This window comes from Drosophila kikkawai, chromosome X (genome assembly GCF_030179895.1).
Source record: "Drosophila kikkawai strain 14028-0561.14 chromosome X, DkikHiC1v2, whole genome shotgun sequence".
NCBI classification, from domain to species: Eukaryota; Metazoa; Arthropoda; class Insecta; order Diptera; family Drosophilidae; genus Drosophila; species Drosophila kikkawai.
In genome coordinates, this window is record NC_091733.1 from 31,224,201 (window position 1) to 31,236,754 (window position 12,554).

The 12,554-nt window shown below is 34.4% G+C and overlaps 1 protein-coding gene across 5 annotated transcripts in view; it reads right to left on the bottom strand.

Moving 5' to 3' along the window:
- Positions 1-12,554, bottom strand: part of Fas2 (fasciclin 2) — a 122,534-nt gene that overhangs the window by 17,948 nt on the left and 92,032 nt on the right. For all 5 annotated transcript variants that reach the window (XM_070287950.1, XM_017174969.3, XM_017174968.3 and 2 more), the window contains exons 3-4: positions 7,261-7,435; positions 185-348 (exon numbers count right to left, since the gene is read on the bottom strand). In XM_070287950.1, coding sequence (XP_070144051.1) covers positions 185-348; positions 7,261-7,435 — 339 coding nt within the window. The remainder of the gene's footprint in view (positions 1-184; positions 349-7,260; positions 7,436-12,554) is intronic.

Sequence of the window (12,554 nt, forward strand, 5' to 3'; positions counted from 1 at the left end):
TCCTACAACTATCCTTTTCACCCAGATTCCACTACTGTATTTCATTAAGAACAAAATAAAAACATCAAAAGTAATAATAATGATAATAAACATTTTCTGTGGTGCTTTTGCATTTGCATTTTCAGTAGGGGAAATTATGTTAAGGTATACACATATTTTTCGGTGGTTTTCAACCGCTACTCACCGTAAGTTTTAATTGTGACTCCCTTTTCGAGGATCTCGGTGTTGGCATAGGACGCGGTGCAGTAGTATCTGCCGCCCATCTCCACCGACAGCGAGGTAATCATCAGGGCCAAGCTCTCGCCGGGCAGCGTTTCCGTGTACATTGGCGGCTGGTTGCGTCCCGTCCTGTGTGTGGGTGGGGAAAATTCCGGGGAAAAGCGTGGAGAGAAAAACGAAGGGAAGGCAATGAAGGTTGGGTGTGTATTAGTAACGGAATAATATGCATTTCAATTGTACGGGTGTCAGTACATATACATATATATATATATAGAGATGTATATAGAGATGTATATAGAGTGGAGAGAGTGTTCTCCGTATAATTATTATTATTATTATTATGTTTATGTTTATGTTTATGCTGATGATTATAACAATTGCCGTTGCTGTTAGTAAAGTTTCCCTGCACTTAGCTCTGCTCATTTGCATGCCATTTTTCCTCCCAAAATCTCTGTGTGTGTGTGTGTGTGTTTGTGTATTGCTACGCATTTTTCCGCTTTTCCCCAGCTCGTTTACAAATATTTTTCGCATTTCCAGCAAATTTGACACAGCAACTTTGAATGGGAAAATTCTTTGGGTCTCGTTTTGGCTTCTCTTCACTTTTTTTTTCTTTTTTTTTGGTTTTCCCCGAGTGCCTTTTCACCAAATGCTAAGAAAAAAAAATTGTGAAACTAAAATTCTCTTTGAAAATATTTCGCATTTTATGCGTAATTGATTTCCATTTATTGTACGGTGGCCTTTGAGCTCAATTAAACCGGCAAAACTAACAACAATTTGTGAATACAGGTGGTTTAGTTTTGTATAGAGTTCAAAGGGAATATAGAAGAGTATTTAGGAACCACAAGATGGGTTTTTTTTTTATATTTAAAAAAGGAGAAAATGACGGGAAACAAGAATATTGATTGTAAAAATTAATTTTTAAAAATATTTACTTGATCCAGGGGTTTTAGAAATTAGTTAAGGTTTTTAAACTTTAAAAAATGTGTACACATTTAAGCTAAACAATGTATAATGACTCAAAGAACCAAATAAAAAAAATAAAAAAATATTGTTACATACTTTTACATATTTTAAAAAGGTTTTAAAACTCTAGTGGTTTTTGAAGCATCAAATAAAATGTGTTTTTATTATATATTTATTTTTAATTATTATTATTATTATTATTATTATTATTAATTTCCTTACAACATTTTATTAAAAAAAAAAAAAATTATTTATTATTATTTATTATTTTTTTTTTTATTAATTTTTTTTATTTTTTCTACTTGAAGAATTTAAACCTCCCTAATCCGTGGTACTTTACTTCAAAGCCCAGTAGTTCCTTCAATATTAATTTCCCTAAGTATTAGTCTAAACACTTTCCTTGTTCTATATTCCCAAATGTAGCCTCGAAATTCCTTAACCATAATTATTTCTTATTATTTATATAATTCCTTATCGAATTTCTAGCCAAACAACTTCTAAAGTGCCACAAATAATTACTAATTAATTCGGCAAAGGAGACCTTGTGCGTGCTTACCCCTTATACCAAAACTAAGCCCACATCTTCCTCCCTTTTCACAGCTACTTCTACTATATGTTTATGTTTCCATAAATAAACAAGTCTTAAGTTGCTCTGTTTAGTGTGCGAATTAACAGAATTACACTGCCAAAGTCCGCCGAATTAATGTACTTTCAACACAGAAAAATAGAAAAAATAAAAATATAAAGTGATAGTTGGTAAAACAAACTCCTTTTCGAATCCTGCCGGCGGCTATTTCACAGTTTTCCAACCACCAACCACGTGCTAATTAATTAAAAAAGTTTTCTTTTGGCGCACAAAACTAAATATGCATAGAGGCGGTTTGGTTATTATTATTACGAAGCGAAAAAAACAACAAACAAATAAAAAGACCAATATTATACACAGAGAAAAAAGGAATACTCGAAAAAGAACAGAAGCAGAAGATGAACTTTTTGTTTTTTGCTATTTTTTGTTTGGTTTAAACCCCCTCCCCCCTCCCCAGCAGTAGTGAAAATTGCAATATTTGGAAAAGCTGCAAAGTCAATGAAAAGCCTCTTCGTTTTTTGCGGCTGTGGATTTCAATTTTTGACAGTCGTCAACAGGCTCCGCGTCTTTTTTATTATTTTTCTACTTTTGTTTTTACGACTGTAATTGGTTTTATATATTGCACACGTAGGTGTGTGTGTGTGGGTGTGCGGGTGTTTGTTTTCGTTTCCTTGTATTTGTTAAAGGACAGGCACAACCTGCGTTCGATTTGCGATTCGCAATTCGCAATTCGCAATTGTTCGCAAAAATGCAAAAACTGAAAAAATAACCATATCCCGGAAACCGAAGAATGTCGGTGTGGCTTAACAGCAGCGGCTAGAATAATAGTGACTCTAAAGAGGATGTCTTTTAAATTTTAGATTTAATTATTAGATTATATATATATTTTTTAAAGAAAACCATTTAATTTAACGGGAAATACAAATTAAAGAGAGATTTAAATGTGAGAATATTATTTCCATTTTTATTTTTCGAAATTTAAATATTAAATATAATTTAGAAAATTAGTTTTTATTTAAATCTAAACTTAGTGCGCTACGAAAATGTTCAGAGTTTTTAAAAACCTTAAAAAAGGTTGTCTACACCGTAACAAATACTATGTATTATTTTTGTTTAACAATTTAAATTTGTTTAGCTTAGTTTTTTACCCTAAATAAGGGTTTTAAAAAAAATCCCAGGGATTTTTTTTATCGCTTGGCTGTTATATTTTAGAATTATTTTAATGAATTATTTCCTTAGATTTTTTTTCAAAATGTCCACGATTTTTTGTATTTTAAAATAAATATTTTTATATTAAATATTAATATTAAATTAAAATTAATATTTTAATATTAAAATATAATCTAAGAATATTTTTATTTTAAAATATTCACTATTAATATTAAATTAAAATTAATATTTTAAATTTTAAAGCCTTTTTAACTCATATTTTTTGCACCGCAATTGTGCTTAGAAAACCCTCATTTCTGTGCGCCCAAAATTATGCTAACAAAAGTTGTCGACGCAGAAAAAAACAAAAGAAAAAACAAAAAAAAAAACAAAGAAAATACAACGACTTGGCAAGGGGAAAACCGCAGCGGGCGGGCAGAAAATGGAAAATCGTAGGGGGATCCCCTGACGGGCTGCTGAAGACATTGTGCAAAAATTTCGCTGCATATTTGCGTTGGATTTTTAATATTGCGCCAAAGAACTGCACAAACACACACACACACAAACACACCCATACACAGACAGAAGGAAAACGAATAGAAAAGTGAAAAAAAAGAAAAGCCAGCATTGGATCAGGAAAAATAGAGGAAAAACCGAGGCGGGTTGGTAAACGGGATGAGCAAACTGTTACGCATACGTAAAAATCAAAATTTTCCCTATTTTCCCCGTCTCATTTTTCTTAGCTTTTTTGGGTGGTTTTTCCTTGTTTTTGTTGATTGTCTCTTTTTGGGAGGAAACATGGCCTGGCACCGCCTTGGTTTTCCCGCGGGTTCATAGCAATTTCTACGTTTTTATTGCATTTTCTTTTTGGCCCTTTAGATGCGAATAAAGATGTCGTCGTTGCCATTTTCGCTGTTATTGAAAACGCAATGAAAAGTCTCGGGAAAGCTGCAAGCAGAGTTTTCTCAGATTGTGCACTTTCATTATTATTATTTTTTATTTTTATTTTATTTTTGTTGTATTGATCACAGAGGCAGGCATCTTTTACAACTCAATTTCATTTTGTTTGTTGACAAAAGATGACAACAAAAATATTTTATTAAGGCTTTAAGCAATTATTTCTTTATAATTTAATTGGATATTTAATAGTAAGTTTTTTGACTATATAAATAAGTGAGAATTTAGATGTTTTTTTCTTATAAAATGTAAGCATTTCTATGACTTTATTTGAAGGAATTTTTAAAGATAAAATTTGTAATGATTTCCTTAAGGTTTTATTGTAAATAAATAATTTTTTATATTTTATAATTTATATATAATTTTTATTTATATTTTTAATATTATATTTTTAAATTGCAATATAAATATTGTATTTATGTATTTATTATTTATTATTATATTATTATTTATTGTATATATTTCGAAATATTTATATTATTAAAATATTAAATTGTTATTTTATTTAATTTAATAATAAAATTATTTTTCATATAATTTCCTTTTCGATTTAATTTTTTTTTCATTTTCTTCCGAGTAACTTCTGTTGCCCCATTTTACCCCTCTTTTCCTGACATTTTCCTCAAAGTCTTGACCCCATCAAAGCATCGACTGGCATTGAAGTTTTCCCCCAGGCTAATGGCCATGAAAAGATGTTGCCAGAAATCAACAAAATATGGAAAAAAAGTCAAGTAAAAATTCTACAAAAAAAAAAAGAAAACCAAAATCCGTCGAGGCCAAAAGCCGTGGCCAAAAATGCGAGCAATGCCCGGCCGCAGAACTATGCCGAACTTAATCGTTTTAATTAACTTGGGCAACGAGTATAAACGGAACCAGGGAGGCTGCTGCACACTCCCACTGGAAAATGGTGGGAAAATGGAGGGGAAAATGCAGGGAGATGCTGATTCTGCTGCTGCTGCTGTCGGTTGGTTTTTGGCAGCTTAATTACATTTCGCGCCTGCAAGTATGCAATGCAGTGCGTTACTGGGACAGGACAAAGGGGTGGGCGGTGGGCGTGGGGCGGTTGGGTAACAATGCCGCAGGGCGGTGTAAATGCAGTGGGAAAAGGGTGATTTTTCGCCAGAAAAACCAAAAACCGAACCAACACAAAACAATCAAGAGTAGGCAGAAAAGCAGGGAAATTTCCGCAGCCAGGCGTTTTCTGGCAATGAGAAATTGCATTTGCTTTGGCAAATCCCCTTGGACAGGGTTGCCTAAACGCAGCAAATCATAATGAAAAGTGAGGGAAAATGATAAATGAAATACAGGGTTGCCCCGCCAGAAACTATAGAAGATAAAGTCTGGTTAAGTCACCTACAAAAATAAAATAAAAATATATATATAATATTTTTATAATTACAAAAAGTAAGATAAAATTTCCTAAATTCAAGCTTGAACACAAATTTCCACTCGCTTAAGTTTGAAGAGGAAACGAGGTTAATTGGCACGCAATGGTTTGGGCGTAAAGTGTCGTCCCTTCCCTTTCAGGAAAAACCCTTTTCATTCCAATGGCAAGGCGGCGGTCATTGTAGGGTTAAATGGGGAGGTGGAATCCCCCTCACCCCGCCCCCTTTTCCCTCGCCAGGTTCAGGTGTGAAGCCCTCTCTAGGGGGGTTTAAGCTTGCCCGCAATTTCTTGAATTTTCCCCACGTTCGGTCAGTCTGCAGAGGCAAATTAATTAACACGATTTCGCTTTTCACACGCAAATGCACACACACACACACGCATATACTGAAAAGTCAAGGGGGAGAGGTACAGATTTCAATGTGAATATTTAACCTAAGAATTCGCATTGCAATTTTCCCTTTTCCCTTAGCACGTTTTTTTTTTGCAGAATTTTCTTTGCTATTTCATTTTATTCCTGTTGTTGAGGTTTGTGTTTGTTTAGTTGTTTGAGAAAGATTAATTAATTCTTTAAATTAGAAAAGACATATGACAGCCTTAAAAAATTTGTAAAGGTTAATTTGTAATGTTTCGGATTCAGTTTTTAATAAAAAAACAAAATATGAGCAGAAAACGGAAAGATGCTATTACCATAAACCTATCCTAATAAAAAGATATAAATTTCTTGAGCACTCTTTATGAGATTGTTAGTACAACAACTAATAGAGGTATTTATGTGTGTGAGGAAGATGTGTGTGTATGCGTGTGTGTGTGTGCATTTGTGTCGGATGTCGAATGGTAAATGGAGAATGTCAAATGCCTATAATAATGCTACTACTGGTGGTAAGTTTTTTTGGGCCTGGCAAAATGCAGTCTTCTTCAATACAGCCGAGAGATGAGTTAACAACAAAACAAGAACAAAAAGTCAAACAATTAATCATGCCAAAAATAACAACGACAAAAAATAGGGACATGGAACGGAACGAGGGGCGGTGGCGGAGGCAAAGCTACAAAAGTCTTGCGTTGAATTTTCTCAAAAAGAAAATATTTAGATATAATTTTTTTGAAGTAGTCGTCAAAGTCAGTGTTAAGTTTTGGCAAAGCGCTGAATAAAGCTTTGAAAATTTCTTAGGAACTGTCAAAGTCAAGTTGTTAGTTCCTGAGAGAAGACAAATAAGTGGCCGTTAAATTTAACAGGCACTTTTGTGGAGAAAGTCAGTAGCCTATAAAAAAGTAGGCTTAAGATACATTACCAAGATATAGGTAAAGAGATTATTTTAAAGTCACTTTAACATGTTTGAAAATTCAAAACTTGCTTTTAAGTTTAACAGGAACTAGTTGAAAAAGCGAGAAGCCTTGTTCAATCGATAAAGAATTTACAAATAAAAAATACGAATTTAAATGTTTGAAAACTTAAAACTTGCTGTTAAAGTTTCAGCTTAGTTTGGGAAACCTTTTTAAAATCATTTTTAAGGTTACTATTAAAATATAAGGTAACACCTGCTGTTAAAGTATCCGTCAAGTCTTCGTCATTGTTCGTTCTATCGTATTGCTATTTAATTAATATTTTTGTTTTTTTTTTTAAGCTATTTTGCTGTTGCAGTTGCAGTTACAGTTGCATTTACTGATTACTGTTGCAGTTGCAGTTAAGTTACTGGTTGCTGTTACTGATGGTTTACTGATTTACTGGAGTTCGTAGAAAGCTGATCATTGGCACACTTACTCTTTCTTTCTATTGCCATTGGCATCAAACAGTGGATCGTAATTCCTACAATACGATATTCGATATAATTGTGTGTGTTTTTGCGAGTGTGTTTTGGTGTTTGGTTGTTGGTTGGTGTGTTCATTTGTGGTGTATTCATTTATGGTGTTTTTTTGTGTGGTATTTTTTACATTTAAAATTTTTACAAAGGTAGCAAAGAAATTCACCAATCACCGAATGAAGGTTAGACTTTAAAACTTACGGTTTCGGCAGGATGGTATTGTTGAGATTATCCTTCCATTGCAAATCAGCGACCAGGGCCGTATCGGGTACTGTGGGGCGGCAGGTGAGGATCAGGGGCTTGCCCACAGGCTTGCGTTGTACCTCCTGTTTGGGGTATATCTCCAGGATGGGTTTCAGCTCCGCTTGGCTCAGTTCTGCAAATAAAATATAAAGAACACAAGTGGCAATTAGCAGGGATACACAGTGAGAAACAGGGAAACGGGGAAAGGCATCCCCCAGATAAAAAAGATTATTATATACAAATTTGAATAGAAAAACTGAATCTAGAGATCTCCCCAACTCGATTGAGCCCTTGTCATCAACATTGGTCTTTGTTTTCTTTCGCTTTATCGCAGCTCGCCTTTTTCCGAGTGACTCATTTGCACAGGCGAGTAAATTTAAATTAATTTTAATTGCCTTTGCCAGTAGTGCCAGTGCCAGTGCCTTTGTGAGCAAAGGACGGGCTGGACAGAGGGACGACCTTTGTAATTTTCGCCTCCGCTCATTATGCACAAAAATCCGCAAGTGTGTCTGTGTCTGTGTCTGTGTGTGTCTCAATTAAATGAAATTATTCCAGCGAAATTCCAAGTGAAATTCAATCGAATATCGTAGATATTTTATATTGTCATTGGAATGCATTTAATTGAAAATTAGTTGAGTTTGGAATTTAATATAAATATTTCATGGTAATGCTCATTAGAGGAGTTTATTTAGAAATGGGCAATTTTTTAAACAGGAAAAGTCAATAAAGGGAATTAAATATATATTTCACCGAGTTTCAAGTGCTGTAAAACTTGTCACAAAACTGATGTAAATGCGCCCAATTAAAAATTTCTACTGGCCTTAATTGAAATTTATAGTGAGTGGCCATTTACATAAAACTACATTTTATTTGCCATTAAGGCCTATGTAAATTATAATGGTTGGCTCTTAACAAGTAGGGTTTTATGTTTACTTGGTTATTTTTTAATGATTGCGGTTAATGGAGATGCTTTAAATTGGTTGAACAAACAAATAAAAATTGCAATTTGCACCCACTCCTTAATTCCTTACTCACTATAAGTATATATATATATACTATAAAAAGCCGGGTTGCCATCTGCTCTTTTTCCTCTCTGCCTTTGAAACTTACTCCTCCATGGCGACTAAAAGTTGGCCATTGTTCATCTAGCTAATTACCGACAATTAAACGCTCATGAAACCCTTTGTTAGGAGGTCCTACAAAAGCTTAGTCTAGGAAGAAGTTTCAACATTTTCCCCCATTCCAATTCCCATTCCCATTCCCATTACAATTAAAAGCCTTTCTGGCCATTTTCTTTGACATTTTATTGGACGACAGTCAGTTGCCGTTGAGTTGGCAGGATTGGGTCTAAAGTCAAGGATGCCGCCTGCTTAGTCCTTGGTCCTTTGGCCAAGTTCAAGTTGAGCGCTCGCAGCTTAATGGCCAATGTCCGCACATTTGTTCTGCAATTTTATGTGGTCAACATTTGGCTGCAGATTAAAGTGGCGCCCAAGGATGGCTTTTTCAAGGGGCTTGGCAGAAGGGGCTTCACGGAGATCCTTACTACAGTGGCAGCTGTGATCAGCCTCGGTTTTTTTTTATACCCTGTGTTGGGTTTTTTTTGGGATAGTTTTGTTTTATAAAAACTAGAGTTTCATATATTTTTTAAAGAAGAAGAATATATTTTATCAAGAGTTGCCAAAGAATCTTGCTAGGGCATTAAAATCTTTTTAAAATATATCATTGCATACTTTTAGACTCCTTAAAAACCTTTGTATTATTTTCTACTCTTTTCCCTAGTAAATTATTCCCTTTTACTTAGCAAATATATTTATATAACATTTTCTATGAAATATAAATAATTTACAGGGTATCTTCCAACTATAAAATTTACCTTTACCCCAATAAAATATATTTTTATAAAATTTTCTATTAATTAGAATTAATTTACAGGGTATCCCTTAACTATATAGACCTTTTTTGGTGGCTTTATCTTTCTGTCAAGCCGCAGCAAGTGCCGCACACACACACAGTTGAGTGCATAAATAATTTAATGTAAACGAATCCTCTCACACCCTCACACACACTAGAGATGGGTGTGTGTGTGGGTGCCGCATGCAACAGAGTGCATTAAACTGGCCCCCGGCCAGAGCTGGCTGGGAGGGGGTGGGTGGTGAGGGAGTGAGGACTCGAGAAGGCCGCGGCCCGCGGTTCCATCTGCAGCTCAGGCGAAATTAAATATGAGAAATTTATGCGACGTTGCCTTTTTGCATTGCAATTAATGCAAGCCAACAAAATGGCGCCGCCAACTATCCCCAGCAATAAAGAAAAGCGCCGCACAAAAAAATGAAAATAAAAAATAAAACTGTGAATAATAATGAAAAGCTTTGCGGTGGGGAAAACTCCAGGCCAAAGATAGTTATGGTTTAACTAGCAAATGCCCTCTTTTTTTGTTTCTCTCATAAAAAGCATTAGTTTTTCATTAAGCTAATAAATATTATTGATCTAAAAAAAAAAAAAAAAACAGGAAATGCCACAGTTAATTATACAAATGTGTAGTTTTAATTTTAATAATGTTAATGTTAATACAGAGAGAAATTAAGGGGGAATATAAATCCTATATCTTATTTATATAATTTTCAAATAATATTTATATTTTACAGTGCATTGTATATCAACTTTTTCATTCATTTTGTTAATTGTTTTGTCATTGCTTAATGGCTTAAATTGCTAACGTTTATTTAGCCACCAATAATGGATTACCCATTCATTACATATATTTATACATTATTTTTTCTGATGTGTTTATAAAATTCTAGATTAATTGTTTGCAATGAATAGAAAACCTGGTAAATTGAGCGATATGAAATATTTATTTTCCAATTGAGCAAAGAGAGAGAGAGGGAGAGTCCTTCGGCTGCCAGAGGTGATCCATTGCAGACCCTTCTTTCCTTTGGGACTCTGGGCTATGCTTAATTTATATTTATTTTATTTTAAATGCATGCTGCACACACACACACACATGTGTGAGCACATTATCTTTCTACCTCTTTGAACCTCCCCCGCCTGCACTCATTTTCCCATTTTCCCAGGCTGTGTGTGTTGCTTTTCCGGCGCCGCATAAATAAACAAGCGGTTAAGAATTATCGCTAGGCTCTCGGGGAAAGTGGCAGGAAAGAGACGGCCAGATATGATGATGGGCCTGGGAAAACTCATGGGCTTGGCCATGGGCATGGGTGTGTGTGTGTGGGTGGTATGGGTTCTCTAGCACCACTGGACATTCGCATTTTCCTTGCGGAGTCGCGCGCAATTAATTCACATTGCGCCTGGCCAGAAAATATTGTTGAAAAACAATTAAAAACTGCACATTCAAATGGGCAAACGGGGCAAATTAACAAAAGGCAACAGCACGCACAGAAAAGGGGGTCCTTTAAGGTCCCTAATATATTAGTTTCTTTTGTTTTTAAATTTTTTTTGAAGTTTAAATATAAATAAAAGAATATTTAATAATTATAAAATTTTTAAAATAATATTTATATATAAAAATAAATAAAATAATTTAAAAAAGGGTTGTTTAAATATTTTAATTTAAAATTGGGTGCCTTTAAAAAGCTTTAAAAAAAAATATTATAATAATATTATAAAACAGTAATAAATATATAAATTTATATAAAAGTTTTAGTAGACATTTTTCTGTCTTTGTTTTCAGTGTAACATTTAAATATATATATAAATTCTGCATTGTCGCTTAAAGCTTTAAGTCTTGAATGCTTTTTTATTGGTCTCTCTCTCAGCTCTCTTTGTATTTTATTTAATTCTTTTGTTTATTTTTTTTGTTATATTTTATTTCTTCGTTTCGCTGGACTTCCTTTTGTTGTTGTTTTTGTTGTTGTTATTGCTTTTTGGCCGCGCAAAAAGTTAAAATTAATATTTGTTTGCTCGAAAGTTTTTCGGCGCTTTTTCGGCCAGCAGCAAAATGTTGATTTATGTAATCCTCCCTTACCAGGAAAGTTAGTTTTGTGAATTATAGCTGCAAAATAGTGGGGCAAATATTGTCCAGAGCCCTCTCTCTCTCTCTCTCTCTCTTTCTTTCTGTGTGCCACGCCCCCTTTTGGTCCTCCTCTTCAGCGAGACTGAGGCGTGCTCAAGCACCTGTGTCCAAAAATAGCATCTATCGCTTATCGAGAGAGCAGCCTAAATTTACATAAAGCCACTCGAAAAAAAAGGAAGCAAGCGAGTGAGAGAGAGATCAAAGGAAATGTCGCTGGAAAATCTTTAAGGGGGGGAAAATTTTTTTGGACTAGATGGCATCGAAGAATGTCTGTTAATGGCATTGCGGAAAAATCAGTAAAAACGTTTTTCTTTTGCTTTTTTTTTGGTGCAAAATATAAAAGACAATATGATGGCATTTATTTAAAATTAAAAAGGTGAGAGAGATGCCAGGGAAAAACTTAAAAACACAATTAAATTTACATAAAACTTATGAATTCATTTGCAAATTTTGTAATAAAAGGTGAGAAAGCAGGGTTTCTATTTCTTTAATTCAATTTTAAGGCTTACCAAAAAATATTGCATACTTTTAGGTGGCTTTGGCAACGTTTTCAAATCACCAAACGTAAAAGTAATGATTTCAATAAAAAAAAATGTAATTCCGAGTAATGCAGTTTTTTTTAATGCAAATTGAAGAAAAAAATGTTTATTTGAATTTTGCAAAGTGACCCTAAATGATTATTTGATATTTTCCTTTATGGCTCTTTGTTTTTATTATGGTTTTCTCCTTTGATTGTAAATACTAATTAGCGTGAGAGTACTGTACATGTGTGCTGAAGCCGTTTTTTGGGCAATTCAAGGACAAATTTATTTGCACAATAAACATTAAAGGGCGCCGGGGCTTCGCGTAACCGAAACACACACTCCCTTTTTGGCTGCAAACATGTTTGGCATATTTGATGGCATTTCCTTTAGGCATGCATGCGTGCCACCAAACGATTGCAGACATCCTGGAAAAGCGAGGGGGGTGGCACCCTACCCACCATCCACCACCCACCCCCTTTGCCCGCATTTTTCCGCCGCCGCCAGTGTGTTTTATTTGCACTCGTTATAATATTTCCACGTTATGTTTGCCTTCTGTTCTTGCTATTTTCTTTTCTTGTAGCACTCTTTTTTTTGTCTGTATTTTTTTTGCGTTCAGACATGTTGCATACTTTTGTGCGCGCTGGCGACAGGAAACTGGAGCAGCCGCCTCAAGTGGATGTCGATGAGGCTATGGCTAT